General features: G+C 43.3%; 1 protein-coding gene across 2 annotated transcripts in view; it reads right to left on the bottom strand.

Annotated features, from left to right (window-relative positions):
* MMEL1 (membrane metalloendopeptidase like 1) overlaps positions 1-15,670 on the bottom strand; it is a 47,390-nt gene extending 31,720 nt beyond the window's left edge. The window contains exons 1-5 of one of the 2 annotated variants that reach the window (XM_032763780.2): positions 15,585-15,670; positions 15,266-15,429; positions 3,105-3,164; positions 1,636-1,797; positions 205-285 (exon numbers count right to left, since the gene is read on the bottom strand). In XM_032763780.2, coding sequence (XP_032619671.1) covers positions 205-285; positions 1,636-1,797; positions 3,105-3,164; positions 15,266-15,429; positions 15,585-15,628 — 511 coding nt within the window. In that variant the 5' untranslated portion in view covers positions 15,629-15,670. Of the gene's footprint in view, positions 1-204; positions 286-1,635; positions 1,798-3,104; positions 3,165-15,265; positions 15,430-15,578 lie in introns of both variants that reach the window. The other variant, XM_032763779.2, reaches the window with a different exon arrangement.
* Between the last annotated feature and the right edge of the window lie 1,356 nt (positions 15,671-17,026).

Below are 17,026 nucleotides of genomic sequence, written 5' to 3'. Positions count from 1 at the left end.
GTAACCTATTACCTAACGTGTCATATCCCAGAATGCACACCCTAAAGCTTTGTGTGTGTGCTCAAGTCATCCACCTGCAGAAAGGCAGGTTTTTCAGGGGAGATCCTGAGAGAGAGAAAGAGAGACACGTTGGTGGGAAAATTTTGCCAGAGGAGTGGGTTTTTTACTTTCACAAGTGTAGCAGCAGCAGCAGAAGAGACTTACTTTCATTCATGCAGGAAGTGTAAAGCATTTTAGCTTTCCGAAAGGCTTCTCGATCACCCTGCTCCGGAGACTCCAGCACACCTGGAGGGATGGAACCACTGCAGTGAGACGGTGCCCCAAGTAGCCTCTTTCTCATCATCAGAATCAGTGGTAGTGCAGGAATGCCAGCAACAATCAGCATCCACTGGCTCCACTGACCATGAAATGAGAGTGCTCTGTACTGGAACTATTCTACAGGAAGGGAGAGGATGTGAAGGGGATACACACACACACACACACACACAGCTTCTCCTACTCTCGCTGAAGTCAATGTCACAACTCCAATGTCACAACTCCAATCAATTTCAGTGGGAACAGGGCCACTCTTTCAGCGTCTGTATATTGAGGGGTGGGAGGGGAAAGGCCTAGACAAGAGATCGGGAACTGCAGGTACCAGAGTGTTCATTACTTAGCATGTCACTATAGCTCATGGTGATTTTTTTTTAAACATACAGTTGCCAGCTGTTAACACAAATAGAACCAATGACAAAAACACAACAGTGATATGTCAGTAATTGCGGTGTGGTAGCCATTGGCAAAGGCTGGTTTTATCATGCCCACCCCTGTGGAAAATACATGACATAGGTCAACTTTTCTTTATTTTTAAAAAAATCAGTGGTGGTGAGAAATCTCCATGTCACCACCTCTGCACCCATCCCCCATTCAGATCTAGCACTAGAGAAGTTTTGCTAGTAGAGCTATTCAGACAAACTGTCTGAGACACAGGTGAGACTATGAACTTTTTGGAGCAGAGACCATCTCTTTGCACAGCATGATAGATCCTGCTTCAAGACTAGGGCTCTTAAGTGCTACATAATACAGCTATTACTGCTACTAATATTCTGGCAAAGGAGTGCTTTGGCCGGCATAGCTTATACCAGTCCCCCAAATGAAATAAGCTATCCTGACAAAACTTTTTTTTTGCCCATATAAGTGCGTCTACACGAGGGCTTTGGCTGGTATAAAAATATTGTAAGAAATCACACTCCTTATTGACATTATCGTACTGGCAAAAATTGTAAAGTCTAGCCCTGGCCTGAGCCACACGGCTTTTTTCAAGAGTCCGGATCAGATCCTCTGGTGGGATGAGTCAATGTCGCTCCATTGACTTGAATGGAGCTATGTTGATTTATAAATGAGGCTCTAGCTTTTGTTGAGGAAGCCATACCTGGGAATTACTTCCAGATCCTCTTTCATGGTTTTACAGACCATGTGGGCAACGATATATTTTGGGGTAGGGGAGTGAATGCATTGGTTTAATGCAGATTTAATTGTGTTGGCTACCACTTCCGGGTGGGGGGGGGGTGAGGGGAGGGATGTATCTTTAGTTCAAAGTTCTGATGCTCAGTCTCACTATTTTGCATACGTGCTGTAACCTCGTCCTAGTCCTACCTTTCAGGATGATCTCCAGTTCATCTCTCAGTATGTCAAAAATGCTGTATCTCGAACTGGTTTCTGGGATGACGTGCCGGTTCAGCCAGCCCCCACAGGCGTACTGATAGAAGTCCGTGCAAGGCTCAGTTGTTGGATCCATGTTCTGAAGTATTCTAGCAGCTGCGTATCACAAAAACCAGATCTCTGAGTTGCATAGGATGTCCAAGCTGCACATAATGCTCTGAGGTTATTCAGGGAGGAGTCATTGCTCGTTCCCTCCCTGAGCAAGGACACAGGTATGTTTCCCAAGAAGGCGCTCTGCAGAACAGATCTTGCATCTTCATACTACTCATCTGGGTAAGATTCATTCTGGTGCAGTGAGACTGCAAAAAGCCCTAAGCACTATGTCCAGTCCATTTAAACCCTCAGTGCAAGGACCCAGTGGTGTGCAAGACTTTAAACCAGCCATCTGCATTGGGCAAACTTCCACCCTGGCAAACTCCTTCAGCAGGGTGTTGACTGGCTGCCAGGGGTTGTCCCCCATGGGGACTGTGCCACATTCTGATGAAGGGAAATCATACCTACAAGCAGAATATTTGGTGGGGCAGGGCAGGGGCTGCTGTGCTTTTTATTAGGTGGTTGAACTCACTCAGCCTGCAACCTCCTGCCTAAGGTCATTGACCCCCAACGGTAGTTTTCCTCTGCACTAAGGAGTGGCAGACTTCTCCCTCTTAGTGTCACCTGCAGACACTAATACTCATATGATAACAATAACAACACCATGTAGCTATTACATAGTGCGTTTCATCCATAGATCTCAAAGCACATCATAAAAGAAGTATAATTATTTTACAGATGGGAAAACTGAATCATGGAACCCTTGAATGCTGATATGTGCAGGCAGCTTTGGGAAAAATTATTCTTCAGTCCACGCAGCAGATCTGATCTCTTATCAACAAGGCAAATTTCTATTGCATAGTCTGCCCTGATTCCACATACAAAAACACCATTGAGAGTGGGGATCCCGGGAGAGAATTTTTCCCTTTTATGTTGTTTTCTTAGATAGTTTGAATGAGAATGAACAAGTAGGTGCTTACCTGGCTGGGTCAATGCTAGGTAAGATGCAGCAGGATTGCTCTGTTTCAGACAAAGGGTGGGATTGTCAAAAGCCCCTTACTTAACAGCTCAAGTCTCATCATGCCTAAGTGACTTAGGTGCAAAGGTCCCATTGAAGTCAATGGGATTAGTGTTCCAAAATCACTTAGGTGATTTTGAAAATCCCACCCAAGATTCAAATGGCAATGCTAGTCTTATTAACGCAGCCAAGTGGGAGCTTTCCTTCCTTCCAGCTCCTGAGCATCATTTCAATCATCTTTTCCTTCCCTTTTACAGGACAGTCTCTTACTGGGCTTGGGGCGAGAGGTGGGGGCAGTTCCTACATCGGACACGACTCCTCTGCAGACAGGGTAGGGATGAAGAATTATTACCTGCCGTAACACATCCAGGAGTAGTGCATATGCTGCCTGAGTTTGTGCCATACTGCATATCTGTGGGGGAGAATAAAACCACACAATGTCATTATTCATTTGTGCAAGGAAGAGCAGAGCACCGCTGACACTCAGTACTGCTCGACTTTATTCCAAGTTCATCTGTAATGACCTGAGCTCTTTTTTTTTTTATTTTAAAGTAAGTGAATCCCAGTGCCAGGGAAAGATGCCAGAATGCCAGAGCTTCGTTTATCTGAAGAATAGGTGCAGAGAGGGGCAGCTACAATGAAAGCTTCTCTCAGGCTCATTTGAAGGGGGTGAGAGACTAGATCAATTCCCAGGCTAATCCACTCCGTAGTCTCTACCATACAATCTTTTATGATAAAACAGACAATAGCTTCTGAACGTTGGATGCCACCTTCTGTGCTTCCTGTTAAGCTGCTCACGGCACAAAGCACCTTGTTGTACTTTTTCCTATTCAGGGTTGCGGCTCAAAACCATTGTAAAACCTGGAATCTAGCAATGGTAGTTTGTCCCAATGAAAACCTCTCTTAGAATAACTGTGGCTTTGAAAGCCAAGTAGAACAAGGTGCTTCTAGTGTGCCACAAGCAGGACTTCTCCTAGGCTCTTTTTTTCTATTCTGCTGTTCGCTCTCTTCCGATGAAACCCCAATTCAGACCTGGCCCAGTAGCGCCAGACCTAGGCACCACTTAGGTCCTGATTAATTAGGCAGGAATGTGGCTTTAGTGGAGCATAGTCCTTCCTCTTGGACAGTCAGCTGATCTCTTCGTATCTCAGTTTCCCTATATGTAAAATGGGCATTATCGCACTTATTTTAGAGGGATGCTGTGAAGCTTTTTTCATTAGTGTTTGTAAATAGCTCTGAGAACTTTTGATAAAGGAAGGTGCTATGTTAGTGAAGGACATTCTTGTCATTAGTCGTAAATTTTCTAAATAGGAATAGGCCCAGGCCACAAAGCTGGGATCTAGTTCCAAAATTCCCCCCGAGTTTGGGATTGTTTGGTGTTTTACAGAGTTTGGCCTGCTCCCCAAGTTCAGGAATGTTTGGATGTGGTCTGCTTTATGCCTATGCTTTTCCCTGGCATAATTTCAGTCTGATTTGTGCTTGGCTGCTTTCTGTTACGCAAAGGATCACTGAGCCCTCACTGGGAAAAACAACAAAAAAAATCACTTTCCAAGTGGATTAAACTTGGCTCTCCTGTGCAGCAATGTTTCTAGCGCAGAGATATTGGGTAAACCGATTCAAGCTGAATACAAGTGTTTGACAAGAGCAGACACTGTTAAAGTAATTCAGGTAGACGTAGAACAGTGGGAAGGAAAAGAGTGCTTTGAAGTTTATCAGCGGAAGCAACGTCAACACCACCCCCTGTGATTGGGAATGTAACATTCAGGGCTAAATCAAGTGGGAATGTGTGTGTAGAAATCTGCGTTAGAAAAACTGCACAAATTAGGGTCCAGTAATTAGACAGGGGGCTGGGAATGTGTACTGGAGGTGATTAAAGTATTTGCGACAACATACAAAAGTACCCAAAATTCTGTACATACTTGAAAATAGGTCCATTTTTGTGAAAAATGTTCCTAAATTGCATAACTTTTTGAGCTAAAAAACAAACCCTTTTTAATACCCTTATGTATCAAAGGCATGAACATTCATGTGGGTGCAAATATTGGCATACCGAGATCGCAGATCAAGGGGGAATAGGAGACAGACAGAGGAGAGGAAGAGGAAAAAGCACAATAGTCACCCTTCAGAAATGTGCTTATTTTGCACTGTTCTAGTCAGTGTCCCGGGAACCCCATTTTTCTTGGGCCTATTTCTTCACTGCCTGAGATGATTTTACAGCACTGCAAAGGGAGAGCACAGTGGGAGAACCATGGCATTTTACACATGCTTTGCACTGATATAAATGGTGACACAATGCAGAGGGGAATTAGGACTTCCACTGAATTCCGTGGGAGTACCGTGTATCCTGGCTTCACTATTGACTATAGGAGAAATTCACCCCTGTGCAGAAGGAGAGCAGAATGCTTACACGCTATCTGAGCTCCACCCTGGAGGGTTTAAGTGGGGCCCAAGCCTAGACTCAGTCCTCTGCTTGGAGTGAAAGAACTTCACATTGTACAATTTACAGGGCAAATTACCCAACCTTTTAGTTTCTCCTTCTGCAGAATATAGGTAACTTCAGACCTGCTTCACAGGGGCTTGTGAGACTTAATTGATGTTCCTAGCCTGTTCTATGAACCCCCAGAAAAAGGTGCTTTGAGAGAGCAAAGTGTTACCATTAGACACAATATGTGGCTATGTTTTTTCAGTTGAGCTCTTCAAAAGCACTCACGGCAAGTGACCTATAACATGTCTGATAAACACATTGCATTAGCAGGAATTTTCTCTCATCTGTTTGTGCTTGTTTAAAACGATACCATTTGAAGACCATATTTTGACGAGGCAACCCGTCTGGGAGGGATAGAACATCAAGTAATTATAATCACATTTGAGACAATCAAAGAACTATGTACAACATAAATAACAGAGGGTGGGGGGAAAATTTGATGGAAATCTGGCACAAATCAGATATTCCTCAGCTTTCAGCTCATGATCAGGGACGTTTTGATTTCTGTAATAAGAACAGCCACACTGGGTCAGACCAATGGTCCAGCTAGCCCAGTGTCCTGTCTTCTGACAGCAGCCAGTGCCAGATATGCCACTTTCCAAATTGTTCCTCAGCTGTTTTGATTTGTGTGCATGCACTGATCTTTCTTATTCAGGGAAGAGGCCCCTGCCTTTAATCTCTTCATGAACACACGTTACCTGCAGTGGGCTAACGAAAGCTAACACAAACAACGGAGGAAGCCCAAATTTGGGAATTATAATTGGGAAAGCACGCAAACGGGATTAAAGCAGAGAGGAGATTTTTTTTTCTGGCTGCTATAAATAAACTGCAGTAGGGAAAACATGGACAAATTTTTTTTCAGGTACTCAAGATAATCAGGCATTTGATTTTTACATCCACAGCCTAGGGGTGTGGATGGATTAATTAGAATGAGAGCCACTTCAGCCTGAGATTCATTTAGTACATTGGCAGGTAGAATATGTCTGACAAGAACAGAGCAGTTTCGTTACTCAGTGTTTTCTCCTCCAGTAACAGTCATTATAAAATCGGGACTGCTGGAAATAGGATGGTATTGCCTAAAAATCTTGTTCGTTTTCTTAACTGAGACACAAGATGAAAGACAAGAGTTTTGTGATTTTGTTTCTCCACTTCATTCTAAAAGGTCCACCCAGTGAACCTGCTACCTCTTATTAGAAATTTTCCAGTGGAACATTTTTCTGTCTGAAAATGCTGATTTGTTGGAAGCAAAATCTTTCGTGGAAAAGTGTCAAATGCAATGAAATTTTGTTTGGAAAGAAACATTGGAAAAGAAGCATTTTGGTGTGGTGGAAATATTCCATTTTGAACTTTTTGGAATGGAATGTTTCAATTTGCTGGTGTGAAATGACTTTTTGTTTTAATTATTTAAATGTGATTGTCTAATGTATGAAATTAGAAAAAAAGTCAACAGGAAACATTTTGATTTTATCAAAACCAAATGTTTTGATTGGCACAAAATGAAACTTTTTTGGAGGAATTTTATCTTGTGGGGAAATTTGAAATGTTTTGCTTTCATTCAGCTTCAGCTTCTGTTGTGCTAGCTGCTGTCTGAGCCCTTAATCACAAGATCATCCTTCCTCCCGCATTCGTAATTGTGTACATCCTTGAAGTGACCTGGGTGTCACTGAGGTTAAGAGAGACACACACACACATTCTTTATCCAGCCCATTCCAGACATGCACAGTTGCTGGTGTGACACTTGCTGCAAAATGGCTATGATCAAAAAAAAGAAACGGTTGAGAGTCTTCGTTTTAGTGAAGCCCTCGGTTTTGGTTGGAAGCCCCCACTGTGTTCAAGGAAAGTTTTGAGGTTCAAGAGCAGTTTATGGCTCTAACGTTACTCCAAAGCTGCTGTGATTCATACTTTCCTAGCCTTCCAAATGGGTGGGACCTTCTCGTTGGCACCAGGATTTGAGTCATAAAATGCTACTGTTATCTAATGAAGACTTTTAAAGGGAGGGCACTAACCCTTTCGTCTCACTCCATTCCAAGAGTGCCCAAACGTGCTAACCTGTGTGTCCCAGCACCACGTACCCATTCCCCTCTCTATCTGCTGCATCTGTCAGTCTCTTCTCACCTACCTGTGGACAGAGCAGCATGTATGATAAAATACCTCCACTGGGCTAATAGTTATAACTCGCCATCCTGAAAGGGAAAAAACTTATTTAGAAATGTCTCTGGCATGTTAAAGTATTTTAACACTTACAGGTCCCATTTCAGGTGAGGGCTCTGTTGAGCCAGGTGCTGAACAAATACACAGTAAGAGGCAGTCCCTGCCCCAAAGAGTTTAGATCCTAAATAAACAAGACAGATGGGAGAATGGAATAATTACCAGGTGCTTTTTTACAGCTAGTGACCTTGTGCACCCAGAGATTATTTAGTGACTGGCCCAGGGCCATGTAGGAGGTCTGGGCAGAGCTGAACACAGATCTCTCCAGTCTTACTCCAGTGATTTATCCAGGTCCTTGCCTCTCACTGGGAAAGGGACGGGCTCATGATTAGGAAAGATGACAAGAACTAAATACACCTCATCATCAGCTGGGGTAAACTGATTTCACGTGTGCTTCAGTTAAATATGAACAAATAATGCTGAAGTGGGATAGATAACAATCATCTCCAAGCATCTGAAGGGTGTAGGCCTGAACTGGGGCAGTAATTTGTTTCAACTGGCTCCTAAGGGGAACAGAGGTTGAATATCCAGACATATTCCCTAACGGTAAGTGCATTAGGTTGCAGAATATTCTCTCATGAGAAAGAATAGAAGGATTTAACTGGATTAGAAAAGACAGCAAGTTAGAAAGAGAGACGTGTCCTGGCCCAAATATCAGTTGCTCATTTAAATACAGTGCTGCCTTCACAAGTGCTCCTCCCCTTGATTGGCAGCTGAGCTCCACGCTCTCCTGCTTCTGAGCCTGATGCCATCTACACTGCTAATCACACTGAACTGCCCGATAACATTTCAGCGACCTGTTACACACTCAAAGGGAGCATTTCCTCTGGCTAGTCTCTCTAGGATGAAAAGCAAGAGTTATATACATGACTCAATGGCATTTGAAGGTTTATTGGGGTTGTCTTCTTCATTGCTACCATCTTTCATCTTTGCCGTCTCAAAGAAAAGTCATCACTACTTCTTCTTATGAGACAAGCAAAGCAATGCTCATTTATATGAGTTGGGCTTCTAGTCATCCTACAATGTTTACATGACATGTGTCTTCAACAGTTGATGCGTGTCTAAATCCACGCATGACAGAACTAAGGCAGTGATGCCTAGTGGATAGAACATGGGAGAGGGCCTAAGGACATCTGGGTTCTACTCCTGGCTCTGCCACTAGCCTGAGTGATTCTTGAGCAAGACAAGGCATGGCTCTGTGCCCTCAGTTTCCCCATCTGTATATTGGGGATAATTATCCTGGCCTTCTTTGTAAAGTGTTTTGAGATCTATGGATGAAAAACAGTATGTACAAGCTAGGTATTATAACTGCAGTCACATTGGCTTATTGCTTCCCCTCTTTTTATGCAATCACATTTTATTTAGCAGTTGTACGTCCACCATGAGAGGGTTGGCAAAAACGTGTCCTTTCTTGACTGTACCAATGTTATCTGGATTCTCCATCTACTGTCTGATCACTTTTATTCTTTAATCATAGTTTCTTTGAATCCAGCTGATGGATCCTGCAGTCAACAGCAGTTAGAGGGGGCTTAGCCTTTGGCAGGATCGGGCCTTATGCCAGGACTAAGATGTATGTATTTTTTCAGATCAATTATCTCTTTTCAGTTGGAAGTGTTCTGCACTTGGCACCTGTTTACCAACCTCTAACTGACTAGTCCTGGTGCTGCTCAGCAACACTACTAAAACCTAACCCCAGGGCTTGGATAAACAACTAGCTTCAGATGGGAGATGTGTCTAGGTGCCTCTGGGAACTGGGACGGGACCTGAACCCAGATCCCCATTTTGAAAAAGCTCCAACTGAATCTTCATAACATGATAAATCTCAACTATGGAGCTAAATGACCAGGACTAAAAATTTGCAACTTGAGTCTGTCTGTCTTATTTAAATCAGTTCCTAGTTTTCAAAGCCACTAATGGATCAAGCCCCAGCTACATCAAAGAGTGAATTTCAATCTGTAAATCACTGGGATAGCTGTGCTCTTCTTGGACAAGGCAGATCACAAAGCACACGGCGAAGCATCTGAAAACTAGGGACAAAAGTGTTCTTGTTTGAGGGGATTTAGCTACAGAACACACTTCCAGAGGAGATCAGATGAATCCAGAGTCTGACCATCCTTAGAAAATGCACCAAAGCCTTCCTCTTCGAAATGCCTTTCCAACATAAGAATGATAGTCACTACATTGACAGCTTCTTTGACCACTCAATCCCAACCAACCAACCAACCAACCAAGAAATAGAAGTAAATGTTTTTTAAAACAATCAAAACACTACCACTATTCTGCACAGAATTTAGACCCCAGAAAGGAGAAGTGCCAAAGACCCAAAGCATCAGCTAGGACTTCACTGTTGCATCTGATTTCACATAGAAGGAGCTCACATGCAAGGGTGATGGGCAGTAGTATAGAACCCTAAGACAGACAAGTCCCAGAAAGACTCGCCACCATATTTTCTTCCATCATTTCTCATGGACCAGATTGCGCCAAATGGCAGTTATCAGCAAAGCATTTTTCCCGACCGTGCCCTGAAAATGACTTAGCTCAACGGCTGGAACTAAACCTCTATCAGCAAGTATCTAACTCCAAAGCACCAGAAAATGGACCCTCTTGTGAAAGCGTAATTGAGCTGGGTGAAGGAGAGACGTCAGATCTATTTTGAAACCTCGGTAGCATATGTGGAGTTCTAAAACTTTGCCACCGAAGTGGATAATTAAAAATAGCTTGTGAAGGGTTCTCAGCTTACTTCCAAAAGTGGCGCTTTTCTTTCCCCTTCAATTACCTCAATTATGCCTCTGTATAATTCCTGGCAAAAACAAGCTGAGTTGATGCTTTATGTGATATGACCAATGCCACCTGCTCTTACTCCACAATATGCTCAACGGGGCTTTGCAGACTAAGCCCAATAATGCTTTGCACAATGCCTTGTTATTGCTCTTTTCCTGAACCACACATGAGTTTGCTTGAAAACAACACCTCCAGTGGGAAATGTGCACTCTGGGGCTGCACTGCAAAGCTGGGTGTACTACATCTTCCAGCCTTGCTTTGCCAGTAAAGAAAAATCCTATTTTATCATAGTAGCGACATCTTCCCGTGGGTGTAATTTGAGGAAAGGGATGGTGACACTTGTGTCAACTGTAACCAAATACTTAGATGAAGATTCTTAATTTGATATCCTCTGATGAAAACTGCTAAATACAAATGCCTGATATATACCGGTAGGCTGCTAATGCACAACCTGATAGGGCAGGGATAACTCATGAGTTAATATATTTTCCGTAAAGCTCCAAAGCCAAAACAAAACAAATGTCTAGCTAGATTTAGATGGCTGCACTTTGAAATGTCCAATTATGAAAATCACAATGGGGTGAATAATGCATGAGCCAATGTTTATGACACTAACGTTAAGGCTAGTGCATTGCAATGGGGAAAAACTGGATTATTGGGGATGCTGTGAATAGAGCCGAGTGCATAAGTAAATGTTTGGTGTGGTGGTTGCAGTGGAATTTTTTTGCTTTTTCTCATAGAGACAAAAAACAAAAACATTTCATTTGGGTTGAACGAAACGTTGTTTTGAAAAGACACTTCAAAGCAAAATGTCGTTTCCAATCAACGTTTCTGAAATAGTTCAACTCTTCCGAATTTTTTTCCCCATTTTTTTCCAGCTGAAACTATTTGACCCGAATTTGTGAATAGTTTCAGTGCCCTGAAAAATGCCTTTTAGTCAAATTTACTATTCACTGAACAAAGGCCACCCAGCTCTAGCTGTGACTCCCTTAGCCCCACTGGTGAGCAGTAAGTCCATGCCTGAGTAGCTATGGGGTAGCTCCATCAAAAAGCCAACTCAACAGAGCAACACTGGCTTACACCAGCTGAGGATCTGGCCCAAAGGGGGAGAGGGAAGTTCAGTGTCATTGAGGTAAAAGCTATTATAGATTCAGAGGTCGGCTGTTTACTGGAGACATGTCAAAGTTCAATAGGAACCTGATCCAAAGCCCAGTGGCGTCAATGAAATGAATCCCATCATTTTAGGTGAGCTGTAGAGCAGGCCCTGGGCTGGGATTCATGCTTAACATAGTCAGTAACGAACCATAGGAACTTATAAATGGGTCTTTAGATTTGTTTAGCACAACAGTGCCAGTGGAGCACAGTGATTCTGCTGAGCAGTGGGTCGTTTGAATTTTTCGGAATGCAAGCATGCTTTGTGCTTCATTCCCTCTTTGAACTTTCTTTTCGGAAGATGAGAACCCAGCAAATGACACAGTCATATGTTCAAAGCATATTCGGACCTTGTGCTGTGACTTTTTTGTTTTTGATTTTTTCTTTTGCCTAAGTGTTCTCCCTCCCTTCTCACCCCTTTCTTCAAGGACTACAGATGACTGAGGATGGCACCTATTAAAGCAATTAGATCCACAGTTGTTGTTTGGCAGGCATCAGCAACACTCACCTATCAGCATCTTAACTGAATTTGTTTCCCACACAGTTCTCATCTGCAGAAGTGTTGTCAACACTGCAGATTAGCTGTGTAGCTCTTAAAGCTGAGCAATTTACTTGCAACACATAATTTATCCACTGAAGTTAGCTTCTTTTCTGCTGAGGATATCTGTACTGGATGTCAGTTTCCTCTATATGTACACGTCACTCAATTGATTATTATTATTTGCAATTTTTGCTTCTCTATTTGCAAATATTTAAAAATCTATAGCTTGATTGTAGGCTGCTCTAAGCAACTGTTGGCTATTCTATATACATGGTACATTGGTCAGCTGTGATTGGTCAAACAAGTCCCATTGGGATTATTTCTGGAATCTTATTGGATGACTTTGCAAGCACTTATGGCACAAATACCTGTGCGTACAAATCTAAAATTCATTTTCCATGGATACTTGTGTCTATGTTTTTGAAATTATTTCTCCATGGCAAATTCAGGTGGATAAAACTTGGGCTCTTCGCAATTCACCTGTCTGCAGACAGTGCTGGATCACTCTGTTTGAAGTGGGAGTTAAGTGATGCAACTTACCAGGCTTTGACAGGTGAATATCACTTAAGAAGCAAACACAAGCTATCTTTGGGCCTGGCCGATGGAAACGAATTTATAAATTTCAAGCAAGAATTAGCAGATGCTGAATATTCATCCACCTTCTGTCATTCTTGACCTGACTCTCCTCTCATTTGGATTGGTTTTACATCCATGTAACTCTGCTTCCTCCTCATTCACTCCACTATGAAAGGTGAAGAGCATGGCTCACTCTCATGATTTCATTGTGGCGCTTGTGATAGTCTTTTTGTTAAAGACCCGGCACCTGGAGGCACGTGATTGCCTGAGAATCTCAGCTTTCATTAAAAACAAAAAACAAAATTAAGTTTCTAAGCTTTATGGGGAAGGGACTGTCCTTTTGTTCTGTTTGTAAAGCACCTAGCATAGTACGGTGCTGGTCTGTGGCTAGGCCTCCTAGGTGCTACTACACTACAAGGAATAAATAAAACAACAATAATACTAATGTTAACCCTTAGGGTTGTGGAGAAAATCTTGCAAATATTATCTGTGAGAACCCTAAAGGCTCTGAAACCAGTAAGCAAATTTTTTCAAACGGTTGGCAATAGTGGGAGAATTTCATTTAAACAGCATTTGTCAGTGTTTTTATAAAGGTTGCCTATGGCTTGACATACTCTATTGTGGGAGGATCAGTGCTAAGGTGTTTTTGGGACCAAAGCCTGAGTGATGCAGGGCTGGAATTTTTGCTAATAACTCTTATGTTATTCAGGAACTGTCCCTGAGGCTGATCCTTTGGGAAGGTAATGAATGGGGGAAATCATTTAAAGGACTCCGGCATATTCAGATCAAAAGTACATCCCTTTACCTTTGTCTTCCTCCCCGTCTACCCTCCTCCCAAGATCATTCAGCAGTTGTCTCCTTCCTCTGCTTTTGGACTTATTTGGACCCAGCATTGGGGATATAAAAGGCTTCTTTAGACGTCTAAACTCCCTCAGATCTCTTAGGAAAAGATTTGTTAGTGCTGGTCCAAAACAGTGTTGTCACGCGGCTGTGTAAACTGCAATGTTTTGCAACATGACTATGGAACAATGAGAGGAAAGAGGACGTATGAGCCTATTAATGTTTAGCTGGCTAAACAGTGTTTTCTGTAAGAAGCATTTCCAGGGAAGTGTCATTTTGATAAAGACTGTATTTGGCTGTAGCTGCGAATCTGTGTACCCACCCAGCTTTTAATTAGAAAGCCAGGACCCCGTTCCCATTTCCAACCTTAACACTTGTGTGCAATTAAAATAAAATAAATAAACACAAAGCAAAAGTTTTTGCTCCCATCATGAACATTCCGTTCAAATGGCATTTCCCTGTTGCTGTGTTCCTGGGAGATACAACGCTGGAGCCCAGATCTGAGCAACGCCTGCTGCCCTTTTGTTAATGTATATTCTAGGAGAGATTTACCAACCCCAGACTCTGCTCTGCATTCGGTGAAAGCCTTTCCAGTGGCCCTTGTGAGGGGGCCTAAGATTTCTCCAGCTGCAAGCTGTCCAGGTTATCCCTCTCAGCTGAGTTTTTACTTCATTTGAACCTGGAACAGAGGAGCCCCACAGGCAAAGAAAACTGCCAAACGGGTCTGGATTGTGGAGCCCAGCATCCGAATCCTGCTTCAGCTCAGTATTTAAAGATCCTCCTCTTGAAATGGAATTTCAGTTCTCAGTAGCACATGAAGGCTGTGTTGTTTTTTCTCACATCTCCAGGGGTAACAGATGAAATATGAGAAACTTTCTGCTGAGCGTGATGAGTGTCAAACACTCAGGGGTTTTGTCCGGAATGGTAACAAATGCTGATAACATTCATTGGCTAGTGGTAGAAGAGTAGAAGCAACAACAAAAGGAGCCTTTTACCTGAATCGCTATTTGGAAACTGGCAGTGTTGGAGTACTTATGAGTGCCTTAGAAAGCAAGTCGCTGTAGGTAGGGAATGCAGATACAATATATAGAGAAGAACCCCTGCCTTGCTTTAGGATTGACATTAAAATTCATTTATTTCATTCTCAAGTATCTGAACAAAGCTTTGAAATCAAGAGGTACTCAGGGAAGTGACAAACAGGATGCAGGTGCTGCTACAAATCCTGCCTGCGTTGCTTAAAGGAACACTTAAGAAAAATTGTTTTACATTTGAGGTGCCAGTGAAAAACATGTTATTATGGGGACACTTTCCATTTAATACATGTAGGCAACATGCACTCTGGCAAAATGCTCACATGGAAGTCACTGAACTGCATTTCAAACAACCCTGTGTGCCCTTATTTATGTTACCTCTCCTCACTAGCATTTTTCAAAGCAGCTTTTACACTGAAATAAACAACTCCCCAGGTGGCTCTGGTAGGCAGCTGTGGCTTTCAAACTTCTGCCTAAACGGAATTTAGACTCTCAGGTTTCTACAAATGCACAAAAACATACCAAGTGTTAGAATTTACACACATGCTTCAGCCAGAAACACACACACACATAGCGTGTCGCATCCACGTTTTGCCCAATGAAGACTGTGACACATTTTGTTTTGATTTTTGTCAAATCAAATTTGCTAGATTTTGGATTCAGTCCGAATGATTGAAGCCACTTGCATTGCACAGTTGTACAGAAAAGCAGGTGTCTGAAGATAAACATCTCTGTTAATGAGCCTACAGTAAGGCAGAGAGAATGAAAACAAAATGTCCCAGACAGAGGCGCTTGCACCTTTTCTCCCATTTTTTTGATTTAGCGCTGCAGAAAAGACTCTTATGGGTGTGTTAATGAAGAAGAGGCTGAGAGAAGGGAGGGAGCAGCAGGTTTCTTACCTCTACTGTTGGCATACAGGATCACCAGTGCGACCACTGCACAGGTCATGAGGAGCAGCAGGACAGACAGACCGATGGTCACAAAGCTCCAGGATTTCTTCCCAGATTTTGTTGATTTTTCCACAATATCCATTTGACTTTCTGATTTCCCCATTATTGTAACTCTGAAACAGGAGGGATGAAGGAGGATCAGAAATTAATAGCACCAGGCAACTTACCAGGTTGGCAATATCCATGACTGCTCAGGCACAAGGGGACACAGAACAGCACCACAGGGAAGGGCAGGGAGGGAAATCAAACACTTAATGATTACATGTACTTATCCATTTGGTTGTCCACAGATTTCCCAACTTCATTCTCCATCTCCAGCGCCTACAGAACTAACTGCACTCAGTGTGTGCTGGTAGGGGGCTTCCCTCCACAGCCCCAGTTCTCCTGATGGGGCAGTGTCCTAAGAAGCCCTCCCTGGGAGGTGTAAGAAGAGTCTCATGATCAATTTGGTAACTCCCTTGCCCCCAAAGGGGAAGGCAAGTGAGAAACTTGCCCCTCCACCCCTTCGACCAGTGTCTTGCTGCTCTCAGGACCTTCTCAAAGAACTTTTCCCCAGGGGAGTCAGGTAGCGCTGCTAGGCTCTGCTAAAAGAAGCTGAATCCAAAAGAGATGCCTCCAGGTGTCAGTGCCTTTGCTGTGCTGGCTTTTTCCCTTGCAGAGCAGAAAGCTTTGGAATTCAAAACCACCCCAGAATATGTGCCAGCCTGCTGGTTTGTGAGGGCTTCCAACCTCCAGCTCCTCAGTCTTCCCAGATCCATTCCCAAACTTCTGAGCTCAGCCGTGTGCTGCACTGAGCTTCCAGCAAATGATCCTCAGCAGCAGGGAGAGGAGGGTTTGCGCTGCAGAGAAAGATTGAAGGCTGCGCACTGAACAGTGCGTGCAAGTAGCCAGAGATACAGTGTCTGCTGCAGACTCTGCTAAGTTTCTTCTTGCTTTCTAGGGATCCGCTTCCCTTTTTCTCCGCTGCTGGGTTTATTTATACACTGAAGCATAGGTGCTGGAACTAGGAGTGCTGTGGGGGCTGCTGCATCCCCTGGCTTGAAGTGGTTTCCATTATACACAGGGTTTATTCAGCAGCTCTCAGCACCCCCACGGCACAAATTGTTCCAGCTCCCCTGTACTAAGTGCAGAGAATTCCTCACTCATGCTGTCTTTTGAAGGATCAAGAGGCGGCAGATGGAGGAAGGAGGGCTAAGAAGAGAGCAGGCTGGGCATGTGGTTTCCCCTCAGTTTTTTAAATTGGCAACTATAATGTCTAGAGCTGACATTGGATCGGTGTAAATGGGGGTGGAGGGTGGTGGTGTTTTCTGTAGGCAAGGATGCACTGCGGATCGTTGCCGGTTAATACTATGCTAATCTTGGTATTGTTGCCCCTTTTGACCTTAGTGATTAGCCAATATTTGAGGTCTTGTCGATTGTTTCCATTAGAGGAGAAATTGAGGATGGAGTCAGATATCGCTTTGCTGCAATCCTCTTCATTTACAAAGGATGCACAAAGTTCCATTTCCCTGAACACAGCAGGAATCAAACTGGAGGCAGTTTCCTTGTTCAATATTTCAAGCCCCTTTTTCCAGCCAGCACTCTGTCCCCAAAAGCATTCTCCTCGCCTTCTCTCAGGCCAGGGTCATGCTACAAGTGCTTCTCTGGCTGTTCTTGGCTTCCTGCTGTCTTCCCTGATTGCTCTCTTTTTCAGACAGACAGACAGACATG

This window comes from Chelonoidis abingdonii, chromosome 23 (assembly GCF_003597395.2).
Source record: "Chelonoidis abingdonii isolate Lonesome George chromosome 23, CheloAbing_2.0, whole genome shotgun sequence".
Classification (NCBI taxonomy): domain Eukaryota; kingdom Metazoa; phylum Chordata; order Testudines; family Testudinidae; genus Chelonoidis; species Chelonoidis abingdonii.
Note: the sequence above shows the minus strand (reverse complement) of the source record. Positions and strands in the feature narration are given on the sequence as shown.